This window comes from Mesoplodon bidens (genome assembly GCF_964165515.1).
Source record: "Mesoplodon bidens genome assembly, chromosome: 20".
Taxonomy (NCBI): Eukaryota; Metazoa; Chordata; class Mammalia; order Artiodactyla; family Ziphiidae; genus Mesoplodon; species Mesoplodon bidens.
This window is the reverse complement of record NC_138181.1, coordinates 13,236,005-13,254,153: the sequence shown is the minus strand read 5'-3', so window position 1 is coordinate 13,254,153 and position 18,149 is coordinate 13,236,005. Positions and strand designations below refer to the sequence as shown.

Here is an 18,149-nt window from a genome sequence, read left to right as displayed (position 1 = left end):
ACTTTAAAAACTGATCATAAAGAAGTGTTAGTAATTGACCTCCAAATCCTTCTTGACAGATACCAAGCAGACCTCACTATTTACCTACATTTATATTTAAATAATTTCACTAAATTCTCTATCTAGAACAGTTTTATGTTATCAGTCTAAGAGATCTGAAAAAGTTGTGGATAGCAAAAGCGTGTTAGATCTTTCTATCCAAGTGGGATTCTTACCAGATGACAGATTTCTAGGAGTCTGTCAGCTTTTATGAGCTCTCCTAAACACACTGATATGCCCTCTGATAGGAAAGGCATGAAGGAAAATAGCAGAGATCCCAATTAGGCTGAGACGAAAAGACATGAGCAACAGCCAACCCTCTAGACACCTTGCATTTAAGATCAAGGCCAACTTCCTCTCATGTTTTAGGTTTCGCACAATCATATGGAACAAAAGGTTCCGTTTTTTTAAAGCAGAGATCTATAGAGTCAACACAAAGAATTGAAGCAAAAATTGACAAACACAGTATAATCTTTCTCTTTCCTGCGACTTGGGGTTATAAGAGCCACTTCAATAATTTTTTTGCTATTCTGAAAGGTAAATAAATATACGGGAAGTCACTTAAAAAGATCTTATTACCCATCACTACTCATAAATTGATGTTTCTGGATGATAGAAAAACATCATTATGCACTTGTTCCATTTTAAAGCAATCTACATCTATGTTGGAGACTCTGGTCCGTCTATGCAGCCTCTTTCAGCATTTGCTGGACTGTGATTCTGATGTAAAGACATCCTTATCACAAGTCCTTCCCAAGTGTGCTCTCTTTGTTATTGGAAATTGTATGATGAAACCATAAGAAAACCCCAAAGGGGAACACGTCAGCATTTCCCGTATGTAATTAACAAGGTGGCTGTTGTTTAATCTTGAAGAATAGGTGGACTCTGCAGAAGCATGCCTGATTATAGCCAACCCTCTGTGCAGTGATTCAAATGCTGAAGACACTTCAAACATTATGAGGTAAGAAGCTGGCACTGTGTCTTAACGTGCTCCAATGCTGGTCTTATTTTTACCTCTTTTAAAATAAAGCCCCTTGCATAGGACTAAACAGATGTCATGTATCACAACACAGGGTTCATCATATTCCAGGTTTCTGCCTTATTTTTTGGCCCCGGATACTGTGCAGATGTATGAAAAAGGAAGTCAAAATAGAGTTTACTGTGTGTCAATGTGCTTCTCCACTTACTTTCCTGGAGTTCTGTAGGGATAATAGCTGTCTAAATTTAAAAAGCAAGCATACGAGTAACTGATAACTGTTCAGATAGCACCATTCTGACTAACAGCCCCTCAAAACTAAAGACGGCCTTTGTGGTTTGTGAACCTTATTCATAGACTTTATTTACTGGGGTTTTTCTCCAGTAGTCCTAGTGAAAGATTGTGCATGGTTCAGTATGATGTGCTTTTGACTATTGGCAGTATTTTCAAGATGGCTAGGGTTAGTGTTACCATCTTGAACTGTGAACTGTCTATGAGCAGGAACTCAATTTGTGGTAAGAGATTCAAACTGTCATTGTAAGGGCAATGCCATTGTACCTAACCCAGATGAACTGTTGGCCCCCAGAGCAAAATAACTACACATAGCTGAAGGTGACTCTACAAAAAGCAAGAAAAGGCTGAGAACTTGTAACATACAGTAAATATAAGATAGATCTTAGTTTCTTAATTTGTAAAATAAGAAAGTTGGATTAGACAGTCTGTTAGCTACTTTGAGCTATAGATAGCAATTCAGTCTCTGTTTTTTTCTGTAATTAATGTGTTTGAGTTTGAAGACTAAAATATATGAAACTGATTATTTCCTCCTCAAGAATTGCTCCCAGAAGACCACTCTTAATACCAAAAGCTTACCTTTCTATAGATTTAATTTACTAAGTCACTAAAACTGTAGCACTTTTCTGTGTGTGCTATTAAAGATCATAACAATGAACTTTACAATGTGCTGTTTTCCTGTGCTTACCCACACATCAACTTAACTTTGAATTGAATTATATTATAAAGACATTGGATATGGCACATCACTAATGAGCATATTTGTTATTTTTGTAGGGTACTCTCTATCAAGAACTATTACCCTAATACCAGAGTCATCATACAGATACTTCAGTCCCATAACAAGGTATTGTAACATTATAGCCTGTTCAGTCTCCTCCCCTTTTAGTCTGTAGAACTAAATGAACTTAGTTCATCTAAGTAATATATGAACTTATTACTTTATAATGAGTCTACACACAAAAAGCTTTTGCCAGTGGCAGGTGAAATTTGGAGCCCCATTAAGATTGTTAATTACATAAAAATGTAAATTTGGAAAGAGTTATATTTACATACTTTAAAAGCTATTGCCTGATGGTCTGAAGTCCAGTCTTTCTGAATCTAGGTGCTGACTGAGATCCTCCCCTTTGGGACATGGACAGGTCGTGGCACACCCTTAAGTACTGGGAGCCACTAAAAATAAAGTAGGCAGATTGGACAATGACAAGGGTTTGAGAAACAACCAAGGGCTAAGGCAGGGTTGAACAATAAGATTCATCTACTACACAAGTCCACTCATCAAGACAGGGAGAGGTGGCTTTTTTGTCCAATGCACAGAAACCAACACAGTCAAATAAAAGGAAGAAACAGAGGAATATCTTCCAAACAAAAGAACAAGACCAAACCTCAGAAAAAGACCTTAATGAAAAAGATATAAGTTACTTTTCTAATAGAGAGTTTTAAATAACAGTCATAAAGATGCTCACTGAGCTCAGGAGAAGAATGGATGAACAAAGTGAAAATTTCAACAGAGAGATAGAAAATATTAAAAAGTACCAAATAGAAGTCACAGTGCTGAGGAATACAATAACTGAACTGCAAAAAAAAAAAAAAAAAAAAAAAACCATAATAGAGAGGTTCAACAGCAGACCAGTGGAAGTAGAAGAAAGGATCAGCAAACCTGAAGACAGGATATAGAGTGTTGACCTCACATAATCAGAGCAGCAGAAAGAAAAAAGAATGAAAAAGAGTGAAGATAACTTAAAGGGACTTATGGGACAATATCAAGTGGACCAACATTCACATTATAGGAGTCCCAAAAGGAGAAGGGAGAGAGAAATGGGTAGAGAACTGACTTGAAGAAATAATGGCTGTCAACTTTCCTAAACAGATATTCAGATCCACAAAGCCCAGAAAGTTCCAAATAAAAGGAACCCAAAGAGACCCATATCAAGCACATTCTAATTAAAGTGTCAAAAGTTGAGGACAAGGAGAGAATTTTAAAAGTAGCAAGAGAAAAACAACTTGTTAAATATAAGGGAACTCCCATAATATTATCAGCAGATTTTCAACAGAAACTTTGCAGGCCAGAAGGCAGTGCCACAATATATTCAAAGTGCTAAAAGAAAAAAAAAACCTGCCAACCAAGGATACTTTACCCAGCAAAGTTGTCATTCAGAATCAAAGGAATGATAAAGAGGTTTCCAGACAAGCAAAAGTTAAAGGAGTTCATCACCAATAGACAAACCTTACAAGAAATGTTAAAGGAACTTCTTTAAGCTATAATGAAAGGGGTAATTAGTAAAAGGTAAACATGAAAGTATAAGTCTCATTGGTAAAGGTAAATATATAGGAAAATTCCAAATATTCTAATGTTGTAAAGGTGATAGATTAATCACTTACAAAGCTAGTATGAAGATTAAAAGACAAAAGTAGTAAATAACTACAATCATTTGTAAAATGATACATAAAATAAAAAGATGTAAATTGTAATATCAAAAATAAAACTTGGGTTGTGGGGATAAAAATATAGAGCTTTTGATGTGATCAAACTTAAGTTATTATCAACTTAAAAGAGACTTGTAAGTTGTTTTATGCAAGCTTCATGGTAACCACAAAGCAAAAATTTATAGTAAATAAGGTAAAGAGAAAGGAATCTAAGCATACTGCTACAGAAAGTCATCAAATCAAAGATGAAGAGAACAAGAGGAGAAGAAAGGAACAGTGGAATTATAAACTTTCAGAAAACACTTGACAAATGGCAGTAAATACATACTTACCAATAATTACTTTAAATATAAATGGACTAAATTGTCTAATCAAAAAACATAGAGTGGCTGAATAGACAAAAAAAAATAAGACCCATCTATACACTGCCTACAAGAAACTTAGATATAAGGACACACACAGACTGAAAGTTAGGGGATGGAAAAATAGATTCCATGCCAATGGAAAGCAAAAGAAATCTGGGGAATCTATACTTATATTAGACAAAATAGACTTTAAAACAAAGACTGTAATAAGAGAAAAAGAAGGGCATTACATTATCAAAAGGGTCAATCCCACAAGAGGATATAACATTTGTAAATATTTATGACACCAGCATAGGAGGACCTAAATTTATAAAGCAGATGTTAACAAATCTAAATGGAGAAATAGCAATACAATAATAGTTGGGGACTTTAATACCCTACTTTCTTCAATGGATAGATCATCCAGATAAAAAAATCAATAAGGAAACATTGGCCTTAGACAACATATTATACCTCATGACTTAGACAAATACAGAACATTGCATTCAAAAGCACCAGACTACACAGTCCTCTCAAAAAGTATAAAAAAGAATAAAATCTTGCCATTTGCAACAACACGAGTGGACCTCAAGGGCATAATGCTAAGTGAAATGAGTCAGACAGAGAAAAACAAATACCATATGATCTCATTCATATGTTGAATAACAACAAAAAAGAAACCCTGAGCTCATAGATTCACAGAACAGGTTGGTGGTTGCCAGAGGTGGGGGTGGGCAAAATGGGGGAACGGGGACAAAAGGTATAAATTTCTAGTATAAAAGAGTCATGGTGACTATAGTTAATAATACTTTATTTTATATTTAAATGTTGCTAAGGGAATAGAATTTCAAAGTTCCCATCACAAGAAAAAATAACTTGTAATTACAGTAGTGATGAATGTTAACTGGACTTATTGTGGTCATCATTTGACAATATATACAAATACTGAACGTTGTACACCTGAAACTAATATAATGTTATACGTTAATTATATTTCAAAAACATAAAACAAGCGAACAAAATGATTGCAAATTCGGGGAACTTTCTTGAGGTATATTTCTTTCTAATCTTTGACTTTCTTTTCTTTTACTGAAGTACAGTTGATTTACAATATTGTATTAGTTTCAGGTGTACAACGTAGTCATTCAGTATTTTTATAGACTATACTCCATTTAAGTTATTACAAAATAATGGCTATACTTCCCTGTGCTGTACATTATGTCCTTGTTGCTTATTTACTTTATACATAGTAGTTTGTATCTCCTAATCCCCTTCCCCTGTCTTGCCCCTCCCTCTTTCCCTCTCCTCACTGGTAACCACTGGTTTGTTCTCTGTATCCACAAGTCTGTTTCTACTACTTTCTACCATGAAACAGGTGTTTCTGCCAAAGATCCCCAGCTGGAACTGGAATACTGGAGACAACATCATCTGCTTTGCTGAATTAAAGCTCGGATTTATCGCCCAAGGCTGTTTGGTGCCAGGCTTGTGTACCTTTCTAACATCTCTATTTGTTGAGCAAGACAAGAAGGTAACCTTGTAAACTGATGTTGAATCTTGGCTCTATCCCCATGTCCTCATAAATTAATATCATAAATAGAAAATAAAAATTGAGGGAAGCAAGAAGGCCCCAAGAAATGAGATTTGACTTCTACTTGAGCTGGGAAGGGATTGAGACATCTAGATTGAAGTCCCAAGTACCACACTGACCTTGAAGAAGTTGTTTATCTTATTGTTGCCTAAGAATACCTGCAAAATAGAAATCATAACCATGGGCTTCCCTGGTGGCGCAAGTGGTTGAGAGTCCGCCTGCCGATGCAGGGGACACGGGTTCGTGCCCCGGTCCGGGAAGATCCCACATGCCACGGAGTGGCTAGGCCCGTGAGCCATGGCCGCTGAGCCTGCATGTCCGGAGCCTGTGCTCCACAATGGGAGAGGCTGCAACAGTGAGAGGCCCACGTACTGCAAAAAAAAAAAAGAAAAGAAATCATAACCCTGCTTCCTCCCAGCAATCCATGACGTTATGACAGTAAATGTATTCATAAATGTAGAAGCACTTTGAGTTACTGAAGGTAGAAATAAATAAAGGTTATGTTATTAGTGGAGAAATCATACATTTAAATATATGTTAAATACCAAGTAATTGAAATAATAATTAATTATATTCATTAAAGAGAAATAATATTACAAATAATATTAAAATCTAATTTTCCGGGTCATTTTGGGATATTCTATGCAGTAATAATAATAGTAGCCACATGTTGAATGCCTACTGTGTCATGCATTTTAAGTACATTGTGTTTCCCTCAATATTTCAAGGTAGTATCCCAGTCATGGATGCTAACTAATAATAGTAAGTTAGTAAGTAGCAGATGTAGAATTGTCTGACTTTCAGTCTCACCACTATGCCCTGTGCCTCTGGCTGTTAGATATCTTCTCCCAGTCTTCTACATCAGGTCTTTTGATACCTTTGTTTGAGACAAAATAAATGGCTAAATGGACTACTGGGATGAAATACTGTAGCACATAGTATGCCTTCCAAATGCCATTCCCTGTGAAATGCTCTGGGAAAGATGTTCTAACTCTCAGCTGGGCCTGGTATCCTACTGTCTAAAGCCTCTCCAGAGAGAGTCACCTTTCTCTCCATTTAATTATGCATCCACATTTGCCTCTTCTTATACCCAGTTTTCTTCTTGGCTTCTCTTTGCACTTTATTTCCTTTGTCCAGTAAATTTTAAAAAATCTGTACACCTTTTCTAGTCCCTTCCTTGGTGCTGTTAAGGAAAAGCAAAAGAGGTAAAGTTTCAAGAGATACTCTGGTCAGCAAAATGCTAACTGGAAACCACAGCATTCTCTAGTAATTCCCCCTGTGAATGTGAGGAGATGCCATATACAGAGAAATAAAATCGACCATCAGGCAGTAGGAATGAGCCTTGGTGACGATACAGCGAACATGCTTTAACCTTCACTTAGTGGTCACTGTGTGTAGCCCAGGAAATGGCTTGTGAGGACATTGCCTGTGTGTTGTAAGCTTAGAAAGTGCAGGATAACTGCAATATGTGTTGTGAGGATTGTGATTTTTAATCTCTGTGTCTAGAGAAAATAGAGTGTGAACTCTATATGAAAACTTTGTCTCCTTCATGGAAATACAGAAGGTAAGAGATGTACAACCTGCCCTGTTGTGGTTTTATTGCTGTTGTTGTTTGTTGGGTTTGGGGTTTTTTTTTTTGATTGTTTGTTTATCTAAAGTTGGAACCTCCTCAGTGATGATGGTCACCTGTCAATATTCATAAGGTGGCTTTTGGAAGATAGGAATTAAGAGAGATTTGTGGTCATGATAAGTTTTTGGTTGCGGGAAGTCTGAAACTCTCAGAAATTCTAAACAGGGCAAGATTTTTTCATGTTGTACTCTGCTCTGGTGATTTAGATTCTGTAATTAATTAAATTAATTAACTAAAATTAATTTAGTTACTTAAACCTATTAACTTAGGTTTAACTATCAGGATGCTAGTGTCTTATGTCCAATTTTGTTCAGATTAGGCACTTAAACTTTCTCTGTCAGTTTCTGCATCTATGAAATAAGACTTGCTAATCTACTCATAACCTGATTTTTTCCAGGTATTGAGTGAATATTTGTAAAACTTCTGGGCAGTCAGATTAGAAAGCCTTGGGTCAATGCCATGTATTCTGACTCTGTTGATCTATGTTGATTATATGGTGAGAAATCGTAGTCTGAGGAGCATCTCCAGTTGGTTCTAGGCACAGAGAATTGCCTTAAGCTTAAATTTAGATTAGATCTAATCTAACTGATTTATTCACGCTCCCGATTCTACTATCCAAATCCAAAATCCATCTTGTCATCCTGTTTCCCGTTCTGATTTTAAAAAAACCGACTCAGGTCCATCCACCTTACTACAAGTAACTCAATTTTGTTTCTTTTTATGGCTGAGTAATATTCCTCTGTATATATGTGCCACATCTTCTTGATCCATTCATCTGTTGATGGACACTTAGGTTAATTCCATGTCCTGGCTATTGCAAATAGTGCTGCAATGAACATTGTGGTACATGTCCCTTTTTGAATTATGGTTTTCTCAGGGTATATGCCCAGTAGTGGGATTGCTGGGTCATATGGTAGTTCTATTTTTAGTTTTGTCTAGAGTCTGTCATACAGAGTGAAGTAAGTCAGAAAGAGAAAAACAAATACCGTATGCTAACACATATATATGGAATCTAAAAAAAAAAAATGGTTCTGAAGAACCTAGGGGCAGGACAGGCAGGACAGAAATAAAGATGCAGACATAGAGAATGGACTTGAGGACACGGGGAGGGGGAAGGGTAAGCTGGGATGAAGTGAGAGAGTGGCATGGACATATATACACTACCAAATGTAAAATAGATAGCTAGTAGGAAGCAGCCACATAGCACAGGGAGATCAGCTCGGTGATTTGTGACCACCTAGAGGGAGGGTGGGAGAGAGATGCAAGAGGGAGGGGATATGGGGATATATGTATATGTATAGCTGATTCACTTTGTTATACAGCAGAAACTAACACACCATTGTAAAGCAATTGTACTCCAATAAAGATGTTAAAATAAATAAAAAATAAGTCTTTATTTAAAAAAAAAAACTGACTCAGGACATCATCTCTATGGCTATTTTTTACCCTCTTGCAAAACCTGGAACATTTGGATTAGCAGCACTAAGCCAGTTTCTTTGGTCACGAGGACATCGTGACTTGAACTGCACCGGGAGAGGACTTTAAGAAAGGGGGAAAATGCAAGAGAGTCAGCTGCATCTTGAGACAGTGATGAGGTGTATTGGAAAAAGATGGTCCTTTTTATTAGCAGGGCACAATTTTTTTGTTTGTGTGTTTGTTTTTGTTTTGTTCTTCCTAAACCACAAGATGGCCATCTGAGGAGTGTTTCTGAACTGGCCTTAACTCTCCACTGCCATGGTGTTTCTGAGTTCCTAGGAATTCCAGGCTTTCATTGGAGATTGTGGGCTTTAAGGGGCCAGTCGTGCCCTATCAGAGCAGCGTGGTGGTGATTCTTATGGCTGTGGATGGAGGAGGATGAGGAGGATGCAAATAGAGCAAAACAGGATCCCTGGGGGTCTTACACAGACGTCAGAGATGAGTTACTCAGCAACATCTGCCCCCCCGCCGCCTCCCAGTTAGACAACATTTAGCTTTTTATGAGAGAAATCCTTTTGTCACATCCCCCATTTCTCTAGAAGCCTACCACTGCCCTGATTCTTATGTTCTCATTTCCATTGATCAGGATGGCTTTTTGAGTTTATTTAAACCAAGAAGGGTTCTGCTACTGAGCAGAAGTCATGAATATTTTCATCTTTGTGGTATATGGTTAGGCAGTGAGTAGAAAACTAATATGTTCTTTAAAAAAATCTTAAACAGCCATATCTAGGGAGAGACAAGTTAGATTCCACATTATTCTTACCATCTTATTGTTCCTGACTCAAAAACCAGTCTACCTTGCTGAAATTATTGAAAGAAGAACTAATTTCCAGCAGGAGGCGTGGATGCCATCTGGGGAGGAACTAAGTCGTGACGCTCCTACTTCATTCTGGAAATAGTTGAGATGTATGTTAGAGTTTTTGTTCTTCCTTTGACATTTCTCTAGTTAAGCACGAGGACAAATCTTTCTGGAACCTGAATGCAATGGGTACTGGTTTGGTGCTGAGCAGAATACACAATTTGTATATTGAATATCCCATTTTCCACATCACTGTGCCTCATGTGGTCTGACTGTGTGTTCCAGGTCTGCCCTAAAGAGCCCTGGCAGAAACATTTCTTTAGCGGCCTGAAGAACAAAATCCTGACTCAACGCCTCTCTGATGACTTTGCTGGAATGAGCTTTCCTGATGTTTGCCGGTAAGTTAAGGGAAACACTTTCCTCATTTTCGTGCAATGCATTCTTTCCCCAGTGTTCACAAAGGGCTCACTGTAGACCAGGCTCAGTGACAAACACAGAAGGTATAAGGATGAATAAGTCTGAGTATCTGCAGCCTGGAGGCTTACAGTCTGTGTGGGACAGGTTCATCTCTGTCCCAGTTGGTGCACTGGCTCTGCGTTACTCCAGGATGGATTCACTTTCAAGTGAACATTCCATATTTGAGAGGCTCTCGCTCTGCGGAGGGGGTGGTGTCCTCCCAGGCAAAGAGCACAGAGTGTCCGTCGTATTATTGTGAACTGGTGCTCCGCTGTCCTCTCTTGCCTCACAATTGCTTGTCTTCCTTCCCAGGCTCTGCTTTGTGAAGATGCACCTCATGCTGATAGCCATCGAACACAAGTCCGTGTGTCACGGTTACTGGTACCAATGAGACTTCAAATTGCTTCAGAGTCTTTGAGGGGAATCTTTATGATTAAGATTTTTCCAAACATACAGCCGTAACTAAGCTTTTTGCTATTTGTTGAGAGCCAGCCTCAGGCTCTCAAGGCACGCAGCCTGCTGTGGTGCATTTAATACTGTCTCTAATGATTGAGGTTAGTTAGAATGGTTACCCTAGTGGGTGGGCAGGAGCTCTGCCTTTGTTCCTATGGCCTTGCCCCAATTGTGTCTCATGATAAGGAGACAGAAGAAATGGTCACCTTCTCAGATCTGTTCCTCGGTATATTACCAGATCTTGTAAGTCTTGACCATGAAACCATACCATGAAATAGAATTATTTGTGGTAAAAATGTTCCCACAAACTCTAGCCTTAGAAACTAATCCACAAAATATGGAAAAATGGGAATTTGGCCTGCTGGGCAAAGTGTGCTGTTGATAAAGGAAAGAGATAACCTATCAGACCATCAGCATTTCCTGAAAATGCGTACTGAATAATATAAGAAGTAAGAGAAGTTATCGTATAATAAAAAAGAAAGTCCAGAATCAGCCACAGTGATATAGAGATAAAAGATGCTGAAAAATAAAAAGTGAGGCTTAAGTGGGATGGGGAACAAGAAACACTTATGTTGGCTTCTGTGTTTTTTAGTGGAAAACTACCTTGAATTAAATTGGAATCAATAGACTAGATTCTGATCCTGATTATGATTTGCCAGCCCAGTGGCCGTAGAGAAGCGTCCACCACCTGTCAAATGAGGCAGTCACATTAATTAATCCCTAAGACCCCTTCCAGCTTGAAGACTGACATTACCAGGAACCCTAAAATCATAGGGAAACAGTCAAAATTCAATAATTTTGAATGATATCAGAGAGACTACAAAGTATACGAAAGGCTAGAAAGAAGAAACAGTGTGTCAGTTAGGATGTAGAAGGTATCTGAGCCAAAGGGGTCAGTGGGATACGGTACAGAGCAAGTGCTTAAGGAGAGTAAAGAATAGTGCCATGTGGCTGGCTGAATCTTATTTAACAATTCTGCCGTGCTCATGGAAATCTCGAAATCGAAACCCATGTACAAGTGCCCTTTCTACTGGAAATAGGTGAGAGTAAAGAGGATGGTATCTTAGCCTCACGAGCCAGGTAGTTTGGGTTTCAGACCAGCCCGAAACTTGATCAGGTTTTAACATTTTTGGCCTTCAGTGACCTGGGTTATGCATCAGAATTATTTGCAAAGTTTGAAAGACATAGAATTCAAAACCTCACTTCAGACTTTATAAAACCAAAATCTGTGAATTTTTTTGAGTCCCCATGATATAGTCATTTTATTCACTGGCATTCAGAAACTTACACCAAATGCTCTTAATGTCCTTTCCACATTTAACATCCTAGATTTCTATAAACTTTATTAGAATGACTGTCAGGACATTGTGGACCAGAAACATGAATAAGCAACTAAGTTCTACATATATTCAAGAAGTTCTGGTGCTATTTACTACCTAGCATACATCTACCTCCAATAAAAGAGGCAGCTGCTCCCACATACATTTAATTTTGGTTTCTCACCAAAGAGTCAGATGCATGAAAAGAATTAAATCCTGATTTGGCAAAGATACTGGTAAGAGCAGTCTTACATGATTGCTACTCCATGACCAACACTGCTGTAGGCACTTCCCTTACATTAACTCCCGAATCCTCCCGACAGTGCTGTAAGAAGGGTACAATTAGCCCCATTTGTACAGAGGAGAAGCCAAGAAAAGTTACATAATTCCCCCAAGCTTGCACCACACCCAGGGGCCAAGCGAGAATGTGAGTTACTCTGGGGGCACTTCTGATCACCAGGCTATGCTAAGTCCACCACAGTCACTGTACATGGAAGGAAATAGGGCATCTCAAAGCTAGGCCTCAGGCAAGTATATTGAAAAACTAGGGGAAAACCTATTTTTTCTCACCTTTTATTTTTTCTTCTAATTGATGCACTTGACTAGACTCTTAAGATGTGCAAAAGCTCTGGATAATCCTCAGGATCTGTCTTAGGGAATAATTTGTCACCCAGTAAGAGGTGAAGCTGGATCTGAGCCCAGTCAGAGAATGTTCTGAGTTAGTTCCAGTGGCCTGCATTCTCTAGTAGAGCAGCTGGCTGTGATTCATGAAGGGAGCGGAGGGAGGATCAAACAATAACTTCTTTGAAAGATGTTCACCTCTTCTTTCAAATGCAACCAGAGAAATTATTACGACAGTATCTTCAGAACTAAGCATTTAACGTGAGTTCAGAGGACCCTGCCTTTAGAAGAGGAGGTATGAAGATACAACGTAAACATATGCTTGTTAGGTAGTGAATATCAACCTATGATACTGGGGCGGGGGAGGCACAAATCCATGTCTTTTCCTTTTCAAAGTTAAAAACAGTGATTCCAATGACATGTTAGTGTCAGTCAGTACTCAGAAAGTGACACACGATGTCTCATGCAGTCATCTGCTTGAACTCAGCTCTTCAGCATCTTTTGCTCTTGGCATAGAGCTGAAGATCTCTTGTTGCACAAGCTCTTTTGTTTTTGTAAGGCTCTGACACCTGCACGTTACTTTGGAATATCCTAACAACAGACTAAGCTTTGCCCAAAGGAAGACTTGACCTCTTTCCAGTGTGCATACGAAAGGAGGGGTGTGTTTTAAAGGAGAAGTACTTTGATCACCCACAAACGAAGCGAGGGGAGGTATAGGGTTGTAAGACCTCACCATGCTGGAGGTCTGAATGAAAGGAAATGAAAACGGGAGATCCTGACCAGCAGGGAGAAATGTGAGGAACTCAGATAGTCATAGTGGAGCACCCTATCAAAAAATATCATGGATGAAGTTTATAAGGCAGCGTTTTCCAACACACAAAACCATAATAAAATAGACAATCAAAATATTCAAGTAGTGTAGAAATAGAAACAATTCACATGGTTCCTGCTCTCAAAAATCTTGCAATCAAGATACACAAAAGTGAAGTCAGAGATAAACAAGTTCAAAAATTGTATAGGCAACTAAAAGGAACTTTTGAATCCAGCTAGTTAATTAGATGAATTTAATTTTAAAGGACAAATAGCCTAAGGCTTAGTACACCACTAGGATGACCGGAAGACTAGCAACCGTGTGGCCTTGGCCTGTTTGGCCTTGGGTAGCTTAAGTTAGCAAGGCTTCCTGCATCTGAATTGGTTTGACCATTTCTGATGCAGGACACAGTCCAGGGAGCGTATGCAGCTCAGCAATTGGGTTATGACCTGGCCCCCCTCAGTATTTTCAGCAGCAGTCGATGAATTAAATGCAGTCAGATTCACATTTTCTGCTGTAAATTTTGGCAGTAAAAAGAGATTGAGTCCTATTAACTCTGCAACTTAGAGAATCCTTTGGTAAAAACAGATATTGCCCCAGAAATTGGAGGGGAAAATTACTGTATTATTTTCTGTTTCCAGTGGGCTGATACTAAATCCACCTGCTCAAGTTAAGCTCCGTAAGAACACACTAGGATTCTTTATTGCTGAATCTGCAAAGGATGTCAGAAGGTAATATTTTTTTTATTACTTTAACGGGGAGAAAGTCCTAAAGCGAATACACCTTAATGACAGGCAGACTGAGTCAGCCCCGTGTTTCCTTAGCATGAAGCCTCACATAAGTCATTCTTGATTTGCTTTCATTGTCCAGAGCCTTCTTTTACTGTGCCGTCTGTCACAGTGATGTGTATACTCCCGAGCTAATTGGAAAATGTAGCTGCGAAAGCAAGAATCCTCGACACAGGACAGGTAACTGCGCTTTCTGTCTGGCTGTCCTCAGCCCAGCTTCTGGGGGCGTGGCCAAGGAAAGGGGAGGGACTCTATCTCTTAAAAGACAGTGTCCACTTGAACTTGGCCAAGAAGTGGCAGATACTTCCCCACTGGGCATCCAAGACCTGAGAATCAGTCTTTTAGAGCTGGACGAAACCTTACAGTTCTCTAGTTCAATCCCTTCACGGGCCATGCAAATGAGCTCCGAAAGAGATTTAGTAATTTTGTCCAAAGTCACATAGCCAGCTGGAGGCACCTTCCAAGTCAATCCCAGACATGTTGATGATTAGCCTGTTGCTTTTTCTCTACGTCACGCAGGTCTTCCTACCTTCAGTCTAAAAGTGCAGCCTGTATCTGACTGCTTCATTGGGTATAAGGATACCCCCTCATGACTATTTCTATTTTTTAAAATTTTATTGGGATGTCTTTGACATACAACATTGTATGAGTTTAAGGTGTACAACATGATTTTTTTTTTTTTTTTTTTTGCGGTACGCGGGCCTCTCACTGTTATGGCCTCTCCTGTTGCGGAGCACAGGCTCTGGTCGCGCAGGCTCAGCAGCCATGGCTCACGGGCCCAGCCGCTCCGCGGCATGTGGGATCTTCCCAGACCGGGGCATGAACCCATGTCCCCTGCATCGGCAGGCGGACTCTCAACCACTGTGCCACCAGGGAAGCCCTGTACAGCATGATTTGATACATTTATATTGCAATACGATTGCCATTGTAGCATTAGCTACCACCTCTGTCACCAGCATAAGTATCACTTCTTCTAGTGTTGCGAACAAAACCGTTCCTTGAGTACTCTATTCCTTAATGGACTGTAAGGAGCTTACAATGTACTCATTCTGGCACAGTGATGAAGAAATGAAACTTTCCCCTTTGCTCAAGCTGAACTCGGTAGCTCACCAACAACCCTGACCACTTAAAGCAGGAAGAGAAACGTTATTTCGAGCATTCATGATAACTTAGTCACTTCTGGTTTGAAACTTAGTCTCTTCCAGGTATGTTGATTGTTTGGGTAAAATCCCAGTGTTTCAACATTTAAACTTAATTCAGAATTTGAATTTCCTATCAGGGCTCTCCTTCCCTCTAAGGTTCTTCTCTTCTCTTCTCCCCGGTAGTATTCTATCTAAATGCAGGAGAAAACTTGCCTAACCGCATGGTATTCTCGTAGTGGACAGCCAAGCATCCTTTCATGAGAGTCCTCCTTACTGGTTCCTGAGGTCTGTAAGTGTCAACTTCTGTGACCTCTGCATTGGCAACCAGTGACTCTGTTCCTCCTGAATTTAGGTCACCTCCTGTCGTTTGGTACTGAAATCCATCGTCCCTGCCATTGCCTCTGGTCTTTTTTTTCAGATAGAATTTTCTTTTTTAAAAAAATTTATTTATTTTTTGTTGAAGTATAGTTGATTTACAATGTTGTGTTAGGTTCAGGTGTACAGCAGAGTGATTTAGTTATATATATGTGCGTGTATATATATATATATATATATATATATATATATATATATACACACACACACACACACACACACACGCACATATATATATTTTTTCAGATTATTTTCCCAAATAGATTATTATAGAATATTGAGTATAGTTCCCTGTGCTATATAGTGGGTCCTCGTTTATCAATTTCATATATAGTTGTGTGTATATGTTACTTCCAAATTCCTAATTTATCTCTCCCCCCTACCTTTCCCCTTTGGTAACCATAAGTTTGTTTTCTATGTCTCTGAGTCTGTTTCTCTTTTGTAAATAAGTTCATCTGTATCATTTCTTTAGATTCCACATATAAGTGATATCATAAGATATTTGTCTTTCTCTGACTTACTTCACTTAGTACGACAATCTCTAGGTCCATCCATGTTGCTACAAATAGCATTCTTTTGGGGGTTTTTTTATGGCTGAGTAGTATTCCATTGTATATATGTACCACATCTTCTTTACCCTGTCATCTGTCAATAGACATTTACATTGCTTCCATGTCTTGGCTATTGTAAATAATGCTGCAGTGAACATTGGGGTGCAGGTATCTTTCTGAATTATGGTTTTCTCTGGATACATGCCCAGGATTGGGATTGCTGGATCCTATGGTAACTATGTTTCCTTTTTGAGGAACCTCCATACTGTTCTGCATAGTGGCTGCACCAATTTACATTCCCACCAGCAGTGCAAGAGGGTTCCCTTTTTTCCACACCCTCTCCAGCATTTATTATTTGTAGACTTTTTGATGATGGCCATTCTGACCAGTGTGAGGTGGTACCTCATTGTAGTTTTTAGCCTCTGGTCTTGAGGTCTGCAAAGTCCCCTTTTCCTTTACTCCTAGTCTTTTTATTCCATATGTTATTTTGGTCTCTCTGCTCTGTGGGATTTGCCAGTCTCCCCACATTCGTAGGTGTGCATGTCAGGATGTGGGAACCTAGGTGGTGCCCTCAGGCCATCTTCTGCTTCAACACACACATGCCGCCATCTGCTCTTCTCTAGTTATCTTGCACTGTTACTAACTGCTCCTCTAAGTGCGCCCACCAGGATCCATATGAAGAGGGTTTTCCTATGGATTTTCTCCCCTTACACACCATAAAATTATCCCGTGTTCCTTGTCTCACCACCTCTCACCTTCCTGAGACACCAGGTTTGTGTGTTGGTTGGGAGGGACTAAGTGTTTTCTCAGGGGTCCAGGCTCTGTCATTTTTGGGTGATAGCTTTATCGAGATATAATTCAAATACTATGAAGTAAGTACCAAATCCTTTTAAAGGGTCCAGCAATTCAGTGGGTTTTAGTATATCAGCAGATTTACACAGCCATCACCACAATCAATCTGAGGACATTTCCATACCTCAAAAGAAAGCTCCATACCCAGCAGCAGTCATTCCCCATCCTCCTCTTCCTGCACCCCTGGCAACCACTAGCCTACTTTCTGCCTCTACAGATTTGCCTCTTCCGGCCACGTCATAAAGAGGGGGTGATACAGTATGTGGCCTTTTGCATCTGGCTCCTTTCACATAGCCATGCTGTAGCATGTATCAGTACCTCACTTCTTTCCATGGGTGAATAATGTTCCATTGTGTGGATACACTTCCTTTTGTTTACTCATTCATCTTTCAGTGGACACTTGGATTGTCTCCAACTTTTGGATATTGTAGATAATGTTGCTATGAATATTGGCACAGAGATATCTATTTGAGTTCCTCTTTTAATTTTTGTGTCTACATCTAGAAGTAGAATTGCTATATCAAATGTTAAGTCTGTGTCTAATTTTTTGAGGAACCACCATACTGTTTTACACAGCAGCTGCATCATTTTACGTTCCTACCAGCAGTGCACAAGAACAAGGGTTCCCATTTCTCCACATGCTAACCAACACTTATTATTTTCCTTTTTTTAAAAAAAATAATAGCTGTTCTAATGAGTGTAAAGTGGTATCTTCTTGTGATTTTTAATTTAATTTCCCTAATGGCTACAGATGTTGAGCATCTTTTAATAAGGATCTTATTAGCCGTTTGTATATCTTCTTTGAAGAAACGTCTATTCAAATCCTCTGCCCATTTTTAAATTGGGCTATTGTCTTTCTATTATTAAGTTGCATTAGGTCTTTAAATATCCTAGATACATGTCCCTTATCAGATATGTGATTTGCAAATATTTCCTCCCATCCTGTGGTTTGGCTTTTCATTTTCTTCAAATAATCTGAAGCACAAACTTTTCGTTGTAGCACCTCTGGACACCAGGGGTGGTATTGTCGTTTCTTGTTGGATTAGTGGGTTAGTGGCTTGGCTGGACTATTTCATTGAACTCTATTTCCCCTGCAGTGTGAAGCCTCTGGTGTTGCCCATCAGAGAGTATAGCCTTGGGATGCACATAGTCACCCTGGGATGACAGTGGCTTTAACTGGGCTCTTTTTTGTTGTTTTTTGCGTTACGCGG

The 18,149-nt window shown here is 39.2% G+C and overlaps 1 protein-coding gene across 1 annotated transcript in view; it reads left to right on the top strand.

The window, feature by feature from the left end:
* KCNU1 (potassium calcium-activated channel subfamily U member 1) overlaps positions 1-18,149 on the top strand; it is a gene marked incomplete at both ends in the record, with an annotated part of 137,292 nt that overhangs the window by 41,696 nt on the left and 77,447 nt on the right. Inside the window, 7 exons of the mRNA XM_081220789.1 lie at positions 918-1,000; positions 2,084-2,153; positions 5,453-5,605; positions 9,856-9,968; positions 10,339-10,407; positions 13,872-13,961; positions 14,101-14,198. Coding sequence (XP_081076915.1) covers positions 918-1,000; positions 2,084-2,153; positions 5,453-5,605; positions 9,856-9,968; positions 10,339-10,407; positions 13,872-13,961; positions 14,101-14,198 — 676 coding nt within the window. The remainder of the gene's footprint in view (positions 1-917; positions 1,001-2,083; positions 2,154-5,452; positions 5,606-9,855; positions 9,969-10,338; positions 10,408-13,871; positions 13,962-14,100; positions 14,199-18,149) is intronic.